This window comes from Marmota monax, unplaced genomic scaffold (assembly GCF_021218885.2).
Source record: "Marmota monax isolate L192 unplaced genomic scaffold, Marmota_monax_Labrador192_F-V1.1 WCK01_AAM20220418_F8-fsc00156, whole genome shotgun sequence".
Classification (NCBI taxonomy): domain Eukaryota; kingdom Metazoa; phylum Chordata; class Mammalia; order Rodentia; family Sciuridae; genus Marmota; species Marmota monax.
In genome coordinates this window covers 401,633-414,659 of record NW_026694013.1, presented here as the reverse complement: position 1 = coordinate 414,659, position 13,027 = coordinate 401,633, and the positions used below count along the sequence as shown (strand labels likewise).

Sequence of the window (13,027 nt, the reverse complement as noted above, 5' to 3'; positions counted from 1 at the left end):
AATTTCTGCCATTTGAGTGAAGAAGGGCAATATTACTAAGGAATAATTAGCAGGATTTTATAACTCTTTGTAAATATAAGAAACAAGGGAAGTTTGAATAGTGTAACAGCTTTTGAAACTTGCTGATGGAACAAAACAAATTGTTGCTATTATTTGAATGGGCTCATCTGAATTTCAAACAGGTGTTGAGAAGCTTGGATAATAGTTCAGCATTAGGTTTATTAAGTTTAACGATATATAAAGGGAAATACCTTTTGGTAGTTAGAAACGGAGGAGCCAGACTTGTAGTAAAATTGGATAAAGTTTGGGATCATATGGGCAGTTTTACTTATTGAAGTTCTAAGATGGATACAGAACAGGCCTGTGACTGATTATTAGAGCAAGAGGTTGGAAGAATTAATGGATGAAGTGTTCAGGGAAAGCTATGAGACAAGGCAGAGTACTATTATTCATAATAGGAGAAGTTTTTAAGCATTACTTTAGCAGCCTTTTTCTGCAATGAGAATTTAGCCCTACAGAAAAAGATTTCTCTTTTCAGTTTTTCTAAATGTGGAATATAGCTAGTATCATCCTAAATGCATAACCTAGAAGTTAACCCATTACTTGTAATACATAGTTTAAGGTATTAGAGCTTAATTCTTTTGAACTGATTGGGAAGGACTGTTCTGATTTATCACATTCCAAAAGGTTACTCAAAAGAAATAGGCATGGATAAGTCTATAGATTAGGTGGTCTTTGATAACAGAGTTTCGGTACAGTGGTTGCAGCAGAAACCAAATTAAAGGAATGTGATATAACAAAAAGCTTTAGGAACATCTAACAAGTGCCCCACAGTAGAATGATTTTGATATTAGTTGGTTACTTCCTCTTGATGGAATTTTATGTAGTTTCTAAAGTTGCAGTTAAGGGGAAGTACTTAAAAAAGAAATGAGGCACAACATTATATAAAATGAATCCATCTATATAAAAACTAGAATTAGAAACAAAGAGAAGGAAACAAATATGATAATGATCATTTTTAGGATATTATAGCTGTGGGTAATTCTGCCCTATTTTCAGTATTACTGGTTTTGCAATTGACTTTCATTGATGAATATGATGGCATAACAGGGTTTGAATTCATTTTCTTTACTCTGGAAAAAGAAAATCAGGCAAATAATGAACAGTTTTTAATCATTGGGTAATAAGCAATACAGGATTCTGATCTGTGAAAGATGTATGAAAATAAGGTGAGCCCCCACTATTGCTCTAGCTTCCTCTGTAGGCAGTTTCGAGGCCACAGTTCAGTGATGAGAAAAGAGGAAGGATGGGGGTAGGTAGGATACAGAGAGAATGAATGAATGGGAGAAAGGTGGAAAGTTCCCCCTCTTGGTAGCATATTTACATGGTCAGAGGAAGCAACAACAAAGTGTTGGACAGGGAAGAGTCACTACACAGAGAAGTTAATGTGATAAAACTAACTTTAGAAAACCAGTAAAAACAACTAGGAGATGAATGCCCTTAAGAAAAAATAAATAACAAAATTTAAAATTGACTTTAAAATAACTGTTTTAAGTTACCCAAAGAGAAAAGAAGGATTCTATTAATTATGGCATAAGTTATTAGATCAATCTTCTCACTGAGAGTGAAAAAAAAAAAAAAACCTTAGAAACTTCAAAGAAATACAACTAGGGCAGAATTTAGTAGAAGATGAGAAAGTAGAAGTTAGTGCTGAAAACTACATTTCACCTGAAAATGTATAACAGTTTAGAAGAAACATCTGTGATGATAAGATTTTGAGAACATTGAGAATTGAAAGAGACATGTCTGAGTGTAGTGTAATTCTGCTCAATATGGAGTGCCTAATTGTACATCTGATTTTCACTTTTTTACCTTAAACACTTATATTCTCAGAATAGTAATAACCTAAAAGTAAGCTAGCCTTCCTTGTAGACCTCTAGAACTGTATATTAACTTAAGAAAATTGTGGCCTGTTTAGTGTTTTTAGGAGCTTGTCATAAGAAAACATGGATTTGTTCTGAAGGAAAGATACCTTAATTCTAGGCTTTAAATTATTTTTACAGTAATTATTCAAGCAGAGGTCTATAGTTTGCTTGAATTCTCAGATTTCCAAGTAAAGAAAATTCCAAAAGTAGCTGCCTGCACAAAATAAGACAACAGAAACAGCTGCCAAGAAATAAGATGTTGGAATTATCAGACATTGACTTTTAAACCATAGTACTTATTACATTTGGAGAAATAAGTCAATTTATAAATTTTCTGCAGAGAACAAGAAAACAAAGTCCTGTAATAGTTGGCCTCAAAGTACAGAAGTATGGTATTTCTTAGAACATTAAGTAGTTAATTTTCAAAAGTAAATAACAACTGATAAATTTTAGTAGATTGGAATTAAAAACTTCATTAAAACACACCAGATTATATCTTACTCTAATTTAGGTAATTTAGGACCCAATTCTTGTGTATGTACTGTCATGTAACTAAAAAGAACCAGTTAAAAAGAATAAATACCGCCCTCTGTATTAAATTTGAAACTCTTACACCCAGAACAGCTCAGGAACATACACAAAGAAGTGTTGAGAGTGTGTTTAAAGTATGTCTTACAAACAAAAGTAGTTGAAAAAATTTAGCAACTGTAATCAGTTCATTTAGGTAATATGAGAAGTTAAAGATTGAATGCTTAAAAGCCAGTGTGTTTTAAATGAAATTAATGAGTCACCCTCAGGGCCCAGAAAAGCATCTGTTGAGTATACTTAAAGGATTTTATTTTACTTTTGCTTAACATTTTATCTATAGTCTCAGTAGTAGTAATTCATTTTAAAAAGTAAAACTTTTGCTACATAATGAAGTATTACATATTAAAACTGCTTCTTATTTCCCTTCAAAAGTAATTACTTTTATCTTGTAAAAGAAATTATGAATAAATTCTCAGAAATTTTTTGTGTGCACTGATTTGGAGAGAACTCATCAGTCCTCATACAATAATGTACACCTGTGTCAGGGAGGGCTGTCTTTGTAATGGTAATATAGAATCTTTGTCTCCTGTTAGTCCTACCTACAGATCTTTTCTTCTTGTTTCGCAAACTCAGTTGATGTTGGCATTATCTAAAATCCATGTATGTAGATTAGTTGTTCCTAAGCTTGTGAAATATGTCTGGATATGTCTTGGAAGGAAGGAAGTATTTTCTTAATTAAAATTTAACTATTTTGTTTTTCATTTGAACAGTTGAACCCACTGTGAGCCTGATAAAAGGGCCAGATTCTTTAATCGATGGAGGAAATGAAACAGTAGCAGCCATTTGTATCGCAGCCACTGGAAAACCAGTTGCACATATTGAGTGGGAAGGTGATCTTGGTGAAATGGAATCTATTACAACTACCTTTCCAAATGAAACAGCAACAGTTGTCAGCCAGTACAAGCTGTTTCCAACGAGATTTGCTAGAGGAAGGCGGATTACTTGTGTTGTAAAACATCCAGCCTTGGAAAAGGATATCCGATACTCTTTCATGTTAGATATACAGTGTATGTAAAACCTAATTTTTGCTTTTCAACTTGAGTCATGTATTTTTTAAAAATCTGTATTTTCCCTCAACAAATTATTGTAAATTCTTATTTTTATTTGTTCTAATTAGTTATACATGACAGTAGAATACATGTTGATACATCATGTATAATGGAATATAATTTCTCATTCTTCTGGTTATACATGATGTAGAATCCCTTTGGTTGTATAGTTATATATGTGCATAGGTTAATAATATCTGATTCATTCTACTATCCTTCCTACCCTCATACCCACTTTCCTCTTCATTCCCCTTTACCTAATCTAAAAACTAGTCTAGTCTTCTTTAGCATCCCTGCCCTATTGTGAATTAGCATCTACATATTGGAGAAAACATTTGTCCTTAAGTTTTGGGTGATTGGCTGATATTCTCCAGCTCTATCCATGTATTTTATTTTTCTTCTTTTGACATCTTTCGTCAAGCTATTTTTAATCTGAGTATGTAGTATTCAGACAATTCTATAGCTTTTCATGGCTGACATTTTTTCTTTTTATTTTTTTATTTATATTTACATAAAATTTTCATTCACTCAGAACATTTTTTATTTTTCTTTTTTGTATTCAGATTTGGGATTGAACTCAGGGGCACATCACCACTAAGTTATATTGCCAGTCCTTTTCATTTTTTATTTTGAGTCAGGATCTTGCTAAGTTGCTGAGAGCCCTTGCTAAGTTGCTGTGGCTGGTCTTGAACTTGCAATCCTTCCGCCTCACCCTGCCAAGTCACTGGGATGACAGGTGTGTGCCACTGTGCCTGGCTCCTAATCAGAGCATTTTTTATTATTTTGTGAAAAGGACTTTTATGACCTTAAAAGTAGTCTGGATATAAGGGAATTGGAAAATTTGTATCTCAAAATGTACAATACTTAGGGACAGACAACTCCATTGTGTTTGAATGATTATTTACTTTCATGGAACTTACCCATGCTTGCTGTTTTCACAAGAGTCTTATTTCCCTAGGTACATTTTTAACTAGTTTGAAAATTGTTTTTCAATATTATTTCTAATCTGATCTTATTGGTAATGTTCTAAGATTCTTAGGTAGGTAAAACAATATTTTAAAAACACTGGGATAATAATAATTATAGATATGTATTAAAGCTGGCTTGTGGTTAAATTTTGTTGTTATTAAGGGGTACTTCATCTGTATCTACTTTTTTCTTTTCTATAGAGTTTCTCAGTTTGGGGTGTATTGTGATTTGTTTATTTGCATTTTAAAATTTTGAGCAAAAGAAAAGGTGATTGAGTGTTGCTTATAATTTATAGCAAATATAATGAAAATTAAGCAGGTTAGAGTGAGAACATTAGTAAAAATATTTAGATTCTGTTGTCATTTCCATTCATGCACAAATTATAAATCTAGATACGTTTTTGAAGGAGTTACTTCATTTTTTTGTTGTTATTATTTTGTTTTTTTTTGAAGTGTCATGCATGGAATTTTAAATTATACATTCATTAAACTTGTAATGGTTTTTAAAGTTAATTCAGAGTATATTTTTCAGTTTTTATGGGGTTAAACTTGAGAGGCTGTACTTATATGAATGTTGTTACCATTGCATTCTTGAATACAAATACCATCTTTTCTTCTCAGTTCTTTGGAGAAACTATTTTCTTTTTTGAATGTTTCCTTCCTTTTACAGACTCTTTTTCCTTATAAAATTCAGATCTCAACTGTAAATACTACCATTTCTCATATATATATGTATTTACCTGTATCTAATAATGTGACATTTTCTTGTTTTTATTATTTAACATCATTATTATTAATTTATTTTCTTTAATGTAATCATAGACATATAATATTATTTTTTCTAATGTAGTTGTCATAATAATGGTATTTATTTATTTTTTTATTAATTTTATTTTATTTTAATATTTATTTTTTAGTTGTAGTTGGAAAACAGTACCTTTATTTCACTTATTTATTTTTATGTGGTGCTGAGGATCGAACCCAGGGTCTTGCACGTGTGAGTTGAGTGCTGTACCGCTGAACCACAACCCCAGCCCCAATAATGGTTTTTATTATTGACTTGCTTCTAAATGTTCTTGGAATATTCATGACTTTTTCCTTAAATGGAAAATACAACATGAACAAGTTTAAGGGGATAGTCTTGGAGTCCAATTTCATACCTCAAAATTAGGGGGTATTTTTTTTAGGAATACATTAATTCCTATTCTTTCTTCCTTTTAAAAAGAGATTAAACCCACTCACAGATGTGTACTCTTTCAACAACATAATTTAGCACAGTTTTAAGTGTTGGCTAATTCTTGGTATTTTTAAGAGGCAGGCATTTTTTTTTTTTAATTATCAAGGTTAGCAGTAACTTAGTAAAAGTTTAATTTTTTACAGCTTTTTGGTAAACTGCTTTTCAGTAGACCAGGCTTTCCTAAAAGATTTAGACTGACCTGATGTCAATTTAACCTTTCATCTGTTGTCGTTTGCTATTCACTTGTTTTCTATGTTGCTCACAGAATGGTCTCTGTATCATACATAAGAAATGTTTTAAGGAATCCTTTTATGGCTTCTCTCACCTCTAATATAGCCTCAATTTAAATTAGGTTCTTGTTCTTATTCTTTTAACATCTTACTTTTTTCTTTCTTGATTTTCACGGTAGGTTTTAGCTAAATATTTATTATTAAATGTCATCCTCCTCATTTTAGTAGAATATAAATTTTATGAATAAAGAATCTAAATAAATATATGCCACATACCTAAAATGGAGTCTTTATCTCATTAGGAGTTAAACAAAATGATGATTGAATGAATGATAGGTATTGCTGTTTATGATTTATAGGCAGACATTTATTTTTGGTAGATATGAGTAATTGCTTCTTCAATAGCCACACATATGCTAAGAGATCTTAGGGATCATTGAATGAATAAAGTTTAATTTTTAGTACTATTTAGATAATTTACTTTTAAGTATGTAGTCTCACAAAGTCTGTGCTATAGTTTTCCATGCTCATAGACTATTAGTTAACTATAACATACAGAATTTTTTTCCTCTAACTGACTTGCTATCTCTTAGCAGATATATTTCCTTTTGGATTAAATATATTTTAAATGATAATTTTATGTGGTGATTTGGTTCTACATGATACTTAAATGCCATGTCTCATTATTTAATTAAGTACTATAATGTATTTGATTTTTTTCATGTGTTGTCTACATCTCTCATAATAGGACACTCACACTTTGCTTTTTGTGATTATAGGTTTATGAGTAGTCTTATATTCAACATCGTTAATAATTAGAACTGTGTATGCTTATAGTTGTCTAGTGTCTGGGTACTCATTATCCATTCATTGATTCATTCCTTAGGCATCTAAAATTTGAGTATTATCTTCCATATTGATTGATATATGTTGAGAACAGAAAAAATAATTGCTGTTCTTATAATGTTTAGTCTGTTGTGTTTATATTTTATCATTGTATAGTGCATTTACCTATAGCCAAAGATGACTTGTTCTGTCATGTGTTTATTTTATAGATGCCCCTGAAGTTTCAGTAACCGGATATGATGGAAATTGGTTTGTAGGGAGAAGAGGTGTTAATCTCAAGTGTAATGCTGATGCAAATCCACCACCATTCAAATCTGTGTGGAGCAGGTAATGTTAGATTTTGCTTCAGAAGAGAAATTATTTAAACGTGAAGAACATTCTTTTTTCCCATACTGAGGATTGAACCTAGTAACATTGTATCATTGAACTGTATATTCCCAGAGCTTTTTATTTTTTATTTTGAGACAGCATTTCCTTAAATTGTCCAGGTTGGCTTCAAACTTGATCCTCCTGCCTCAGCCTCCTGAGTTGTGATTATAGGTATGGCCACCATGCCTGATTAAATATGAAGAGTAATCTTAAATGCATATTTAAAACTTTTTTTTATCAGTACATGCCTGATTATAATAGCTGAATAATTTATTTAAAGGAATGATTTCTAAATGTTCTGTTGCCTCATTCCTCTGTACTTTCCTACCTTGTCAGTTGCTCACAGGCTGCGTTAGCAAATTTAGTCATCCTTTCTTGTAGTTCCCCTCTTAGGTTTTAAGCTGCTGCTTCTTGATTTACCAATTTTTAATACTGTTCACTTCTTCGGTAGATGAATTAATTTTATATCCACCCCTTCACCCACAAATACACATTCTTACTCTTTATTGATTCATTGTCTGAATGAATTTAGGTTACTTTTAGTTTAACTCTGTAATTTTTATTTGCCTCCCTATAACAGGTAAGTATTTTTTTTTACCAAGGGTTAAGTAATATACCAGCATCCTGGTTTTTGTTGTTGTTTTTGTTGTTGAAAGCTCTCTTTGTTTTCCTTGTAACTAATAGTTATCTCTTTTTTACTTATGTAGTTTATTATCTATATTTCCTTGATTCTTTTTTTTCTCTAAAATTCGAAACTGTTATACTAAAGTTTTCATTTTTATTTCTCAGTATTTGGAGCTTATTTCAATCTTTAGACATATATCTTTGGACAGCTGTCTTTTGTCATTTCACTTTATTCTTTTTGTTCCCTGTTCACTTTTACTGGAACTACTATTTATATTGTATAATAAGTATATTTATTGTTTTTCTAGCAATATTTTCTTAATCAAAAATTTTTCTGTTGACTTAATTTTTTAAAAAATTGACATATTTACAATTTCTTATAAGCACATTCTTATTCCCTGTTGTTTCATAGCATTCTTTTCGTATTTTATAGATACGGTGTCTTCTAGTTTCTTTCCAGGGATACTAGAGTATTATTTCTTCCCCAGAGATTTTTTTTTTCTGCCTTCTGCATATTGTCTCATTCTCCCAGATTCTTGAGGTTTGACCTTTTCTTTTTGTAGATAATCATTTTGGTTTTCAGTCATTTCAGAGTGAGACATTAAAATAAAGTGGATGGTGGAAACTTTTTCTTCTGTAGGTTCCACTTTGAATGACCATGTAGAGATTATTTTCCTAGGGGAAACTCTAGGTTTCACAAATGGACAAGTGGGAATTTTTTTCTGCATAAATTATGTTTTCTTCATAAATTATTTATAGAATTTACCTTCATATTTTAGCCTGAGAAGTAAATGCCCGGTATTGGTACCAAGTTGGAAGGAATCTGTTGATTTTTTTGTAGCTTTGAACTAATCTTATTTTCAGCCCTTTGCCTTATGCTGACCTTCTGTAGAAACAGTGAGTCAAACTCAGTAGATCTTTCTAACCTTGACACTATTTTCATTTGGAGCTAGATAATTTTTTTGTGTGATATGTTATAGTATTTTTAGCACATCCCATGCTTCTATCCTCTAAAGTAGCACCTTCTACTCCCCCATTAGGATAACCCAGAATCACTCTTCATTGAGAAACACTGGCTTAAAGCATATAACTATTTCCTCCATCTATTTTCTGTTTTCTCAATGTTTGTCAAATCTATCTTGTCTGTCCCTTAACTTTTGTTTTTGGTGTGATTTTATAGAAACAAGAAAACAGTATACTGATTACTTTGTTTCCTTTAAGAAAGATGGTTTTAAATGGAGAGAAGTTCTTTTTTCATTAATTTTTTTAAAATGGGAAGTAGTAATGAGTTAAGATATCTATTTGTTAAGGTATTTACAAAAAACAAGTAAATCTGGGTTCTTGCCAAGTGTCTGTACTTCTAGATATCTTTTTTGATTGAGTCATTTAATCTCTCTAATACTTAGTTTCCTTGTAGATAACAGTATTTCAGATAAAAAATACTGAGACAGATGAATCAGGTACAAGAGCATAGAAGATGCTTAGCATATGCCATTCCTTACATGTATAGTGTTATATGTAGATTTTTCTGACGGTGACTTTTCTGAGTAAACTTGTGAACATTATAAGACATTTTTAAAATTTCTCAGAGAATTAAAAGGAGTAGAGATTGGGGCCCAAGGACTCATGCTTGCTAGATAATTGCTCTACCATTGAGCTACATCCCTAGCCCTTTTATTTTAAGACTGTATAACTAAGTTTCTCAGGATGCCCTCTGACTTGGGATCCGTTTGCTTTCTTCTCCCTAGAAGCCGGGGTTACAGGAATGTGCCACTCCTTCTGATGATATTTGTTTTTTAAACAATGTAAAAATATTGTCTTTACTCTTCAGTGCTGAATTAAAATTCTGTTCCCAAAATCCAAAATGTGATTTACTCCAAAATCTGAGACTTTCTGAATGCTGATGCATTTCAATTTCAGATATTTGGAATAGTGATGTTTAAATAAAAAAGTCTATGCAAATATTCAGAAATCTTCAAAATCTGAAAACTTTGTGGTCCTAAGCATTCAGATAAGAGATACGTAGTCTCTACTCATAACTACAAAAGATTGTACCCATTGTTTTTTTCACCTACTACCCTTAGGATTCCAAAACAAAATTGTGCCACCTTTGGATAGAACAAGTATCAATTTATATTAGTATTCTATGATGCTCTACAAATATGCTTTTTCTTTTTCTTTTTTTTTTAATTGGTAATTTTCAGATATATGTGGCAATAGAATGTATTTTGACATATTATACATGCATGGAGTATATTTAGGATCCCATTTTGGTGTTTGTACATACTGGTGATATATTCATATGTGAACGTAGGAAAGTTATGTCCATTGCATTCTACTGTCTTTCCTATTTCTACCTCGCTTCCCTTCCCTACATTCCCCTTTGTCTAATCCCATGGGCTTGTACCCACCTACATGCCTACCCCCGCCTATTGTGGGTTAGTGCCCACATATCACAGAGTACGTTCAGCTTTTGTTTTTTGGGTTTGGCTTACTTCACTTAGCATGATAGTCTCCAGTTCCATTAATGTACTGACAAATGCAATGATTCCATTCTTCTTTATGGCTGAGTAATCTTCCATTGTGTATATATGCCACATTTTTTTAATCCACTAATCAATTGAAAGATAACACTGAATGGTTCCATAGCTTAGCTACTGTGAATTGAATTGCTATAAACATTGTTGTGGCTATGTCACTGTTATATGCTGATTTAAGTCCTTTGGGCATATATATACCAAGGAGTAGGACAGCTGAGTCAAATAGTGGTTCTATTCCAGGTTTTCTGAGGAATCTCCATACTGCTTTCCATAATGGTTGCACCAATTTGCAGTCCCACCAGCAATGTATGAGAGTATCTTTTCCCCCATACCCTCAGCAATGTTTATTGTTACTTTTATTCTTTATAATTGCCATTCTTACTGGAGTGAGATGGGATCTCAGTGTAGTTTTGAATAGCATTTCTCTAATTGCTAGAAATGTTAAACATTTTTTCATATATTTGTTGACCATTCATGTTTCTTTCTTTTCTTTTTTTTTTTTTTTCTGGTACTAGGAATTGAACTCAGGGACGCTTTACCACTAAGCCACATCCCCATAACTTTTTTGTATATTATTTAGAGACAGGGTCTCATGAGTTGCTTAGGGCCTCACTAAGTTGCAGAGGTGGGCTTTGACCTCACAATCCCCCGTCTCAGCCTCCCATTCATATTTCTTCTTATGTGAATTGCCTGTTCAGTTTCTTTCCCATTTATTGATTGGGTTATTTGTTGTTTTTGGTGTTAAGTTTTTTTGAGTTATTTGTATATCCTGGAGATTATTGTTCTATTTGAGATGCAGGTAGCAAAGATTTTCTCTCATTTTGTAGGATCTCTCTTCATGCACTTGATTGTTTCTTTTGCTGGGAAGAAGCTTTTTGCCTTGATACCATTCCATTTATTGATTCTTAATTTTACTTTTTGTGGTTTAGGAGTATTGTTGAGGAATTTGGTTCCTAAGACAACATGATGGAGAGTTGCACCAAAGTTTCTACTAGTAGGCACAGGGTCTCTGGTGTAATGCCTGTGTCCTTGATCCACGTTGAGTTGAGTTTTGTGCAGAGAGATAGGGGTTTACTTTCTTTCTGCTGCATATGGATTTCCAGTTTTCCCAGCACCATTTGTTGAAGAGGCTGTCTTTTCGCCAATATATGTTTATGGCACCTTTGTCTGGTATGAGATATAACTATATTTATGTGCGTTTGAGACTGTGACTTCTGTTTTGTACTGTTGGTCTACATGTCTGTTTTTGTGCCAATACCATGCTCTGTGCTGTAACTTAAGGTATGGCATTGTGATGCCTCCTGATTCGCTTTTCTTGCTGAAGATTGCTTTTGTTATTATGGGCCTCTTATTTTTTCAAATGAATTTCATGACTGTTCTTTGAATTTCTATGAAGAATATCAATGGAATTTTGATAGGAATTACATTATGACAGTATGGCCATTTTGATAATATTTATTCTGCCTATCTAACAACATGGGACGTCTTTCTATCTTCTAAGGTCTTCTTCAATTTCTTTCTTTAGTGTTCTTAGTTTTCTTTGTAGAGGTCTTTCACCTCTTTTGTTAGATTGATTTTGAAGTTTTTTGTTGTTGTTGGCTTGTTTTGAGGCTATTGTGAATGGAATAGTTTTCTAATTTCTCTTTCAGCTGATTCATTATTGGTAAATAGGAACACAATTGATTTATGGATATTAATTTTATATCCTGCTAATTTGCTGAATTTGAGTTCTAGAAGTTTTTTGGTGGAGTTTTTGGGTCCTCTAAATATAGAATCATGTGGTTGGCAAATAGGGATAGTTTTGAGTTCTTCTTTTCCTATTTGTATCCCCTCAATTTCTTTCTTCTTTCTAATTGCTTTGGCTAGAGTTTTTAGGACTATAATGAATAGAATAGTGAAGACATCCCTGTCTTTTTCCAGTTTTTTGGTTATGTTTTATTGATGTATAATGCCCTTAAGCTGTATGAAAGACCTAAACTTTGGCTTGAAGTCCACTTTATCTAATATGAGGTTAGAAACCCCTGCTTGTTTAAGAGAATTTGAATCATGTTTTTTTCCCATCATTTTACCTTCAGTCTGTAATGTCTTTGCCAATAAGCTGCGTCTCTTGGAGACAGCATATTATTGGGTCTTGTTTTTTAATCCAATCTGTGTCTTTAAATTTATGAGTTTAGGCCATTTACATTCAATGTTAATTTTGAGCAATGATTTTTATTTCCTGTCATTTTGATTTATTTCTGGTTTTTAGTTTGAGTTAGTTTCTCCTTTGATGGACTGACTATTCTGCTAGTGTAGTTCCTCCCTTTCATGCTTTACTTTTATTTTTCATTTTTTTAAATATTTATTTTCTTTTTAGAAGTAGTTGAACACAAGACCTTTATATTATTTTTTATTTTTATATGTGGGTGGTGAGGATTGAACCCAGGGACTCATATGTGCTAGGCGAGCACTCTACCACTGAGTCACAGTCCCAGCCCTTATTTTTCATTTCTTAATGAAATATTTATTGAGTATGTTTTTTAGTGTCAGCTTTCTAGTTGTGAATTGTTTTAACTTTTGTTTATCATGGAAAGTTTTTATTTTAATCTCAGTTCTGAAACTTAAGTCTAGTCTACAGGATATAGTATTATTTGTTGGCATCTATTTTCTTT

General features: G+C 32.2%; 1 protein-coding gene across 3 annotated transcripts in view; it reads left to right on the top strand.

The window, feature by feature from the left end:
• The window catches only part of Nectin3 (nectin cell adhesion molecule 3), a 150,886-nt gene that overhangs the window by 54,974 nt on the left and 82,885 nt on the right, over nt 1-13,027 (top strand). For all 3 annotated transcript variants that reach the window (XM_046464028.2, XM_058585466.1, XM_046464027.2), the window contains exons 3-4: nt 3,224-3,520; nt 7,053-7,170. In XM_046464028.2, coding sequence (XP_046319984.1) covers nt 3,224-3,520; nt 7,053-7,170 — 415 coding nt within the window. The remainder of the gene's footprint in view (nt 1-3,223; nt 3,521-7,052; nt 7,171-13,027) is intronic.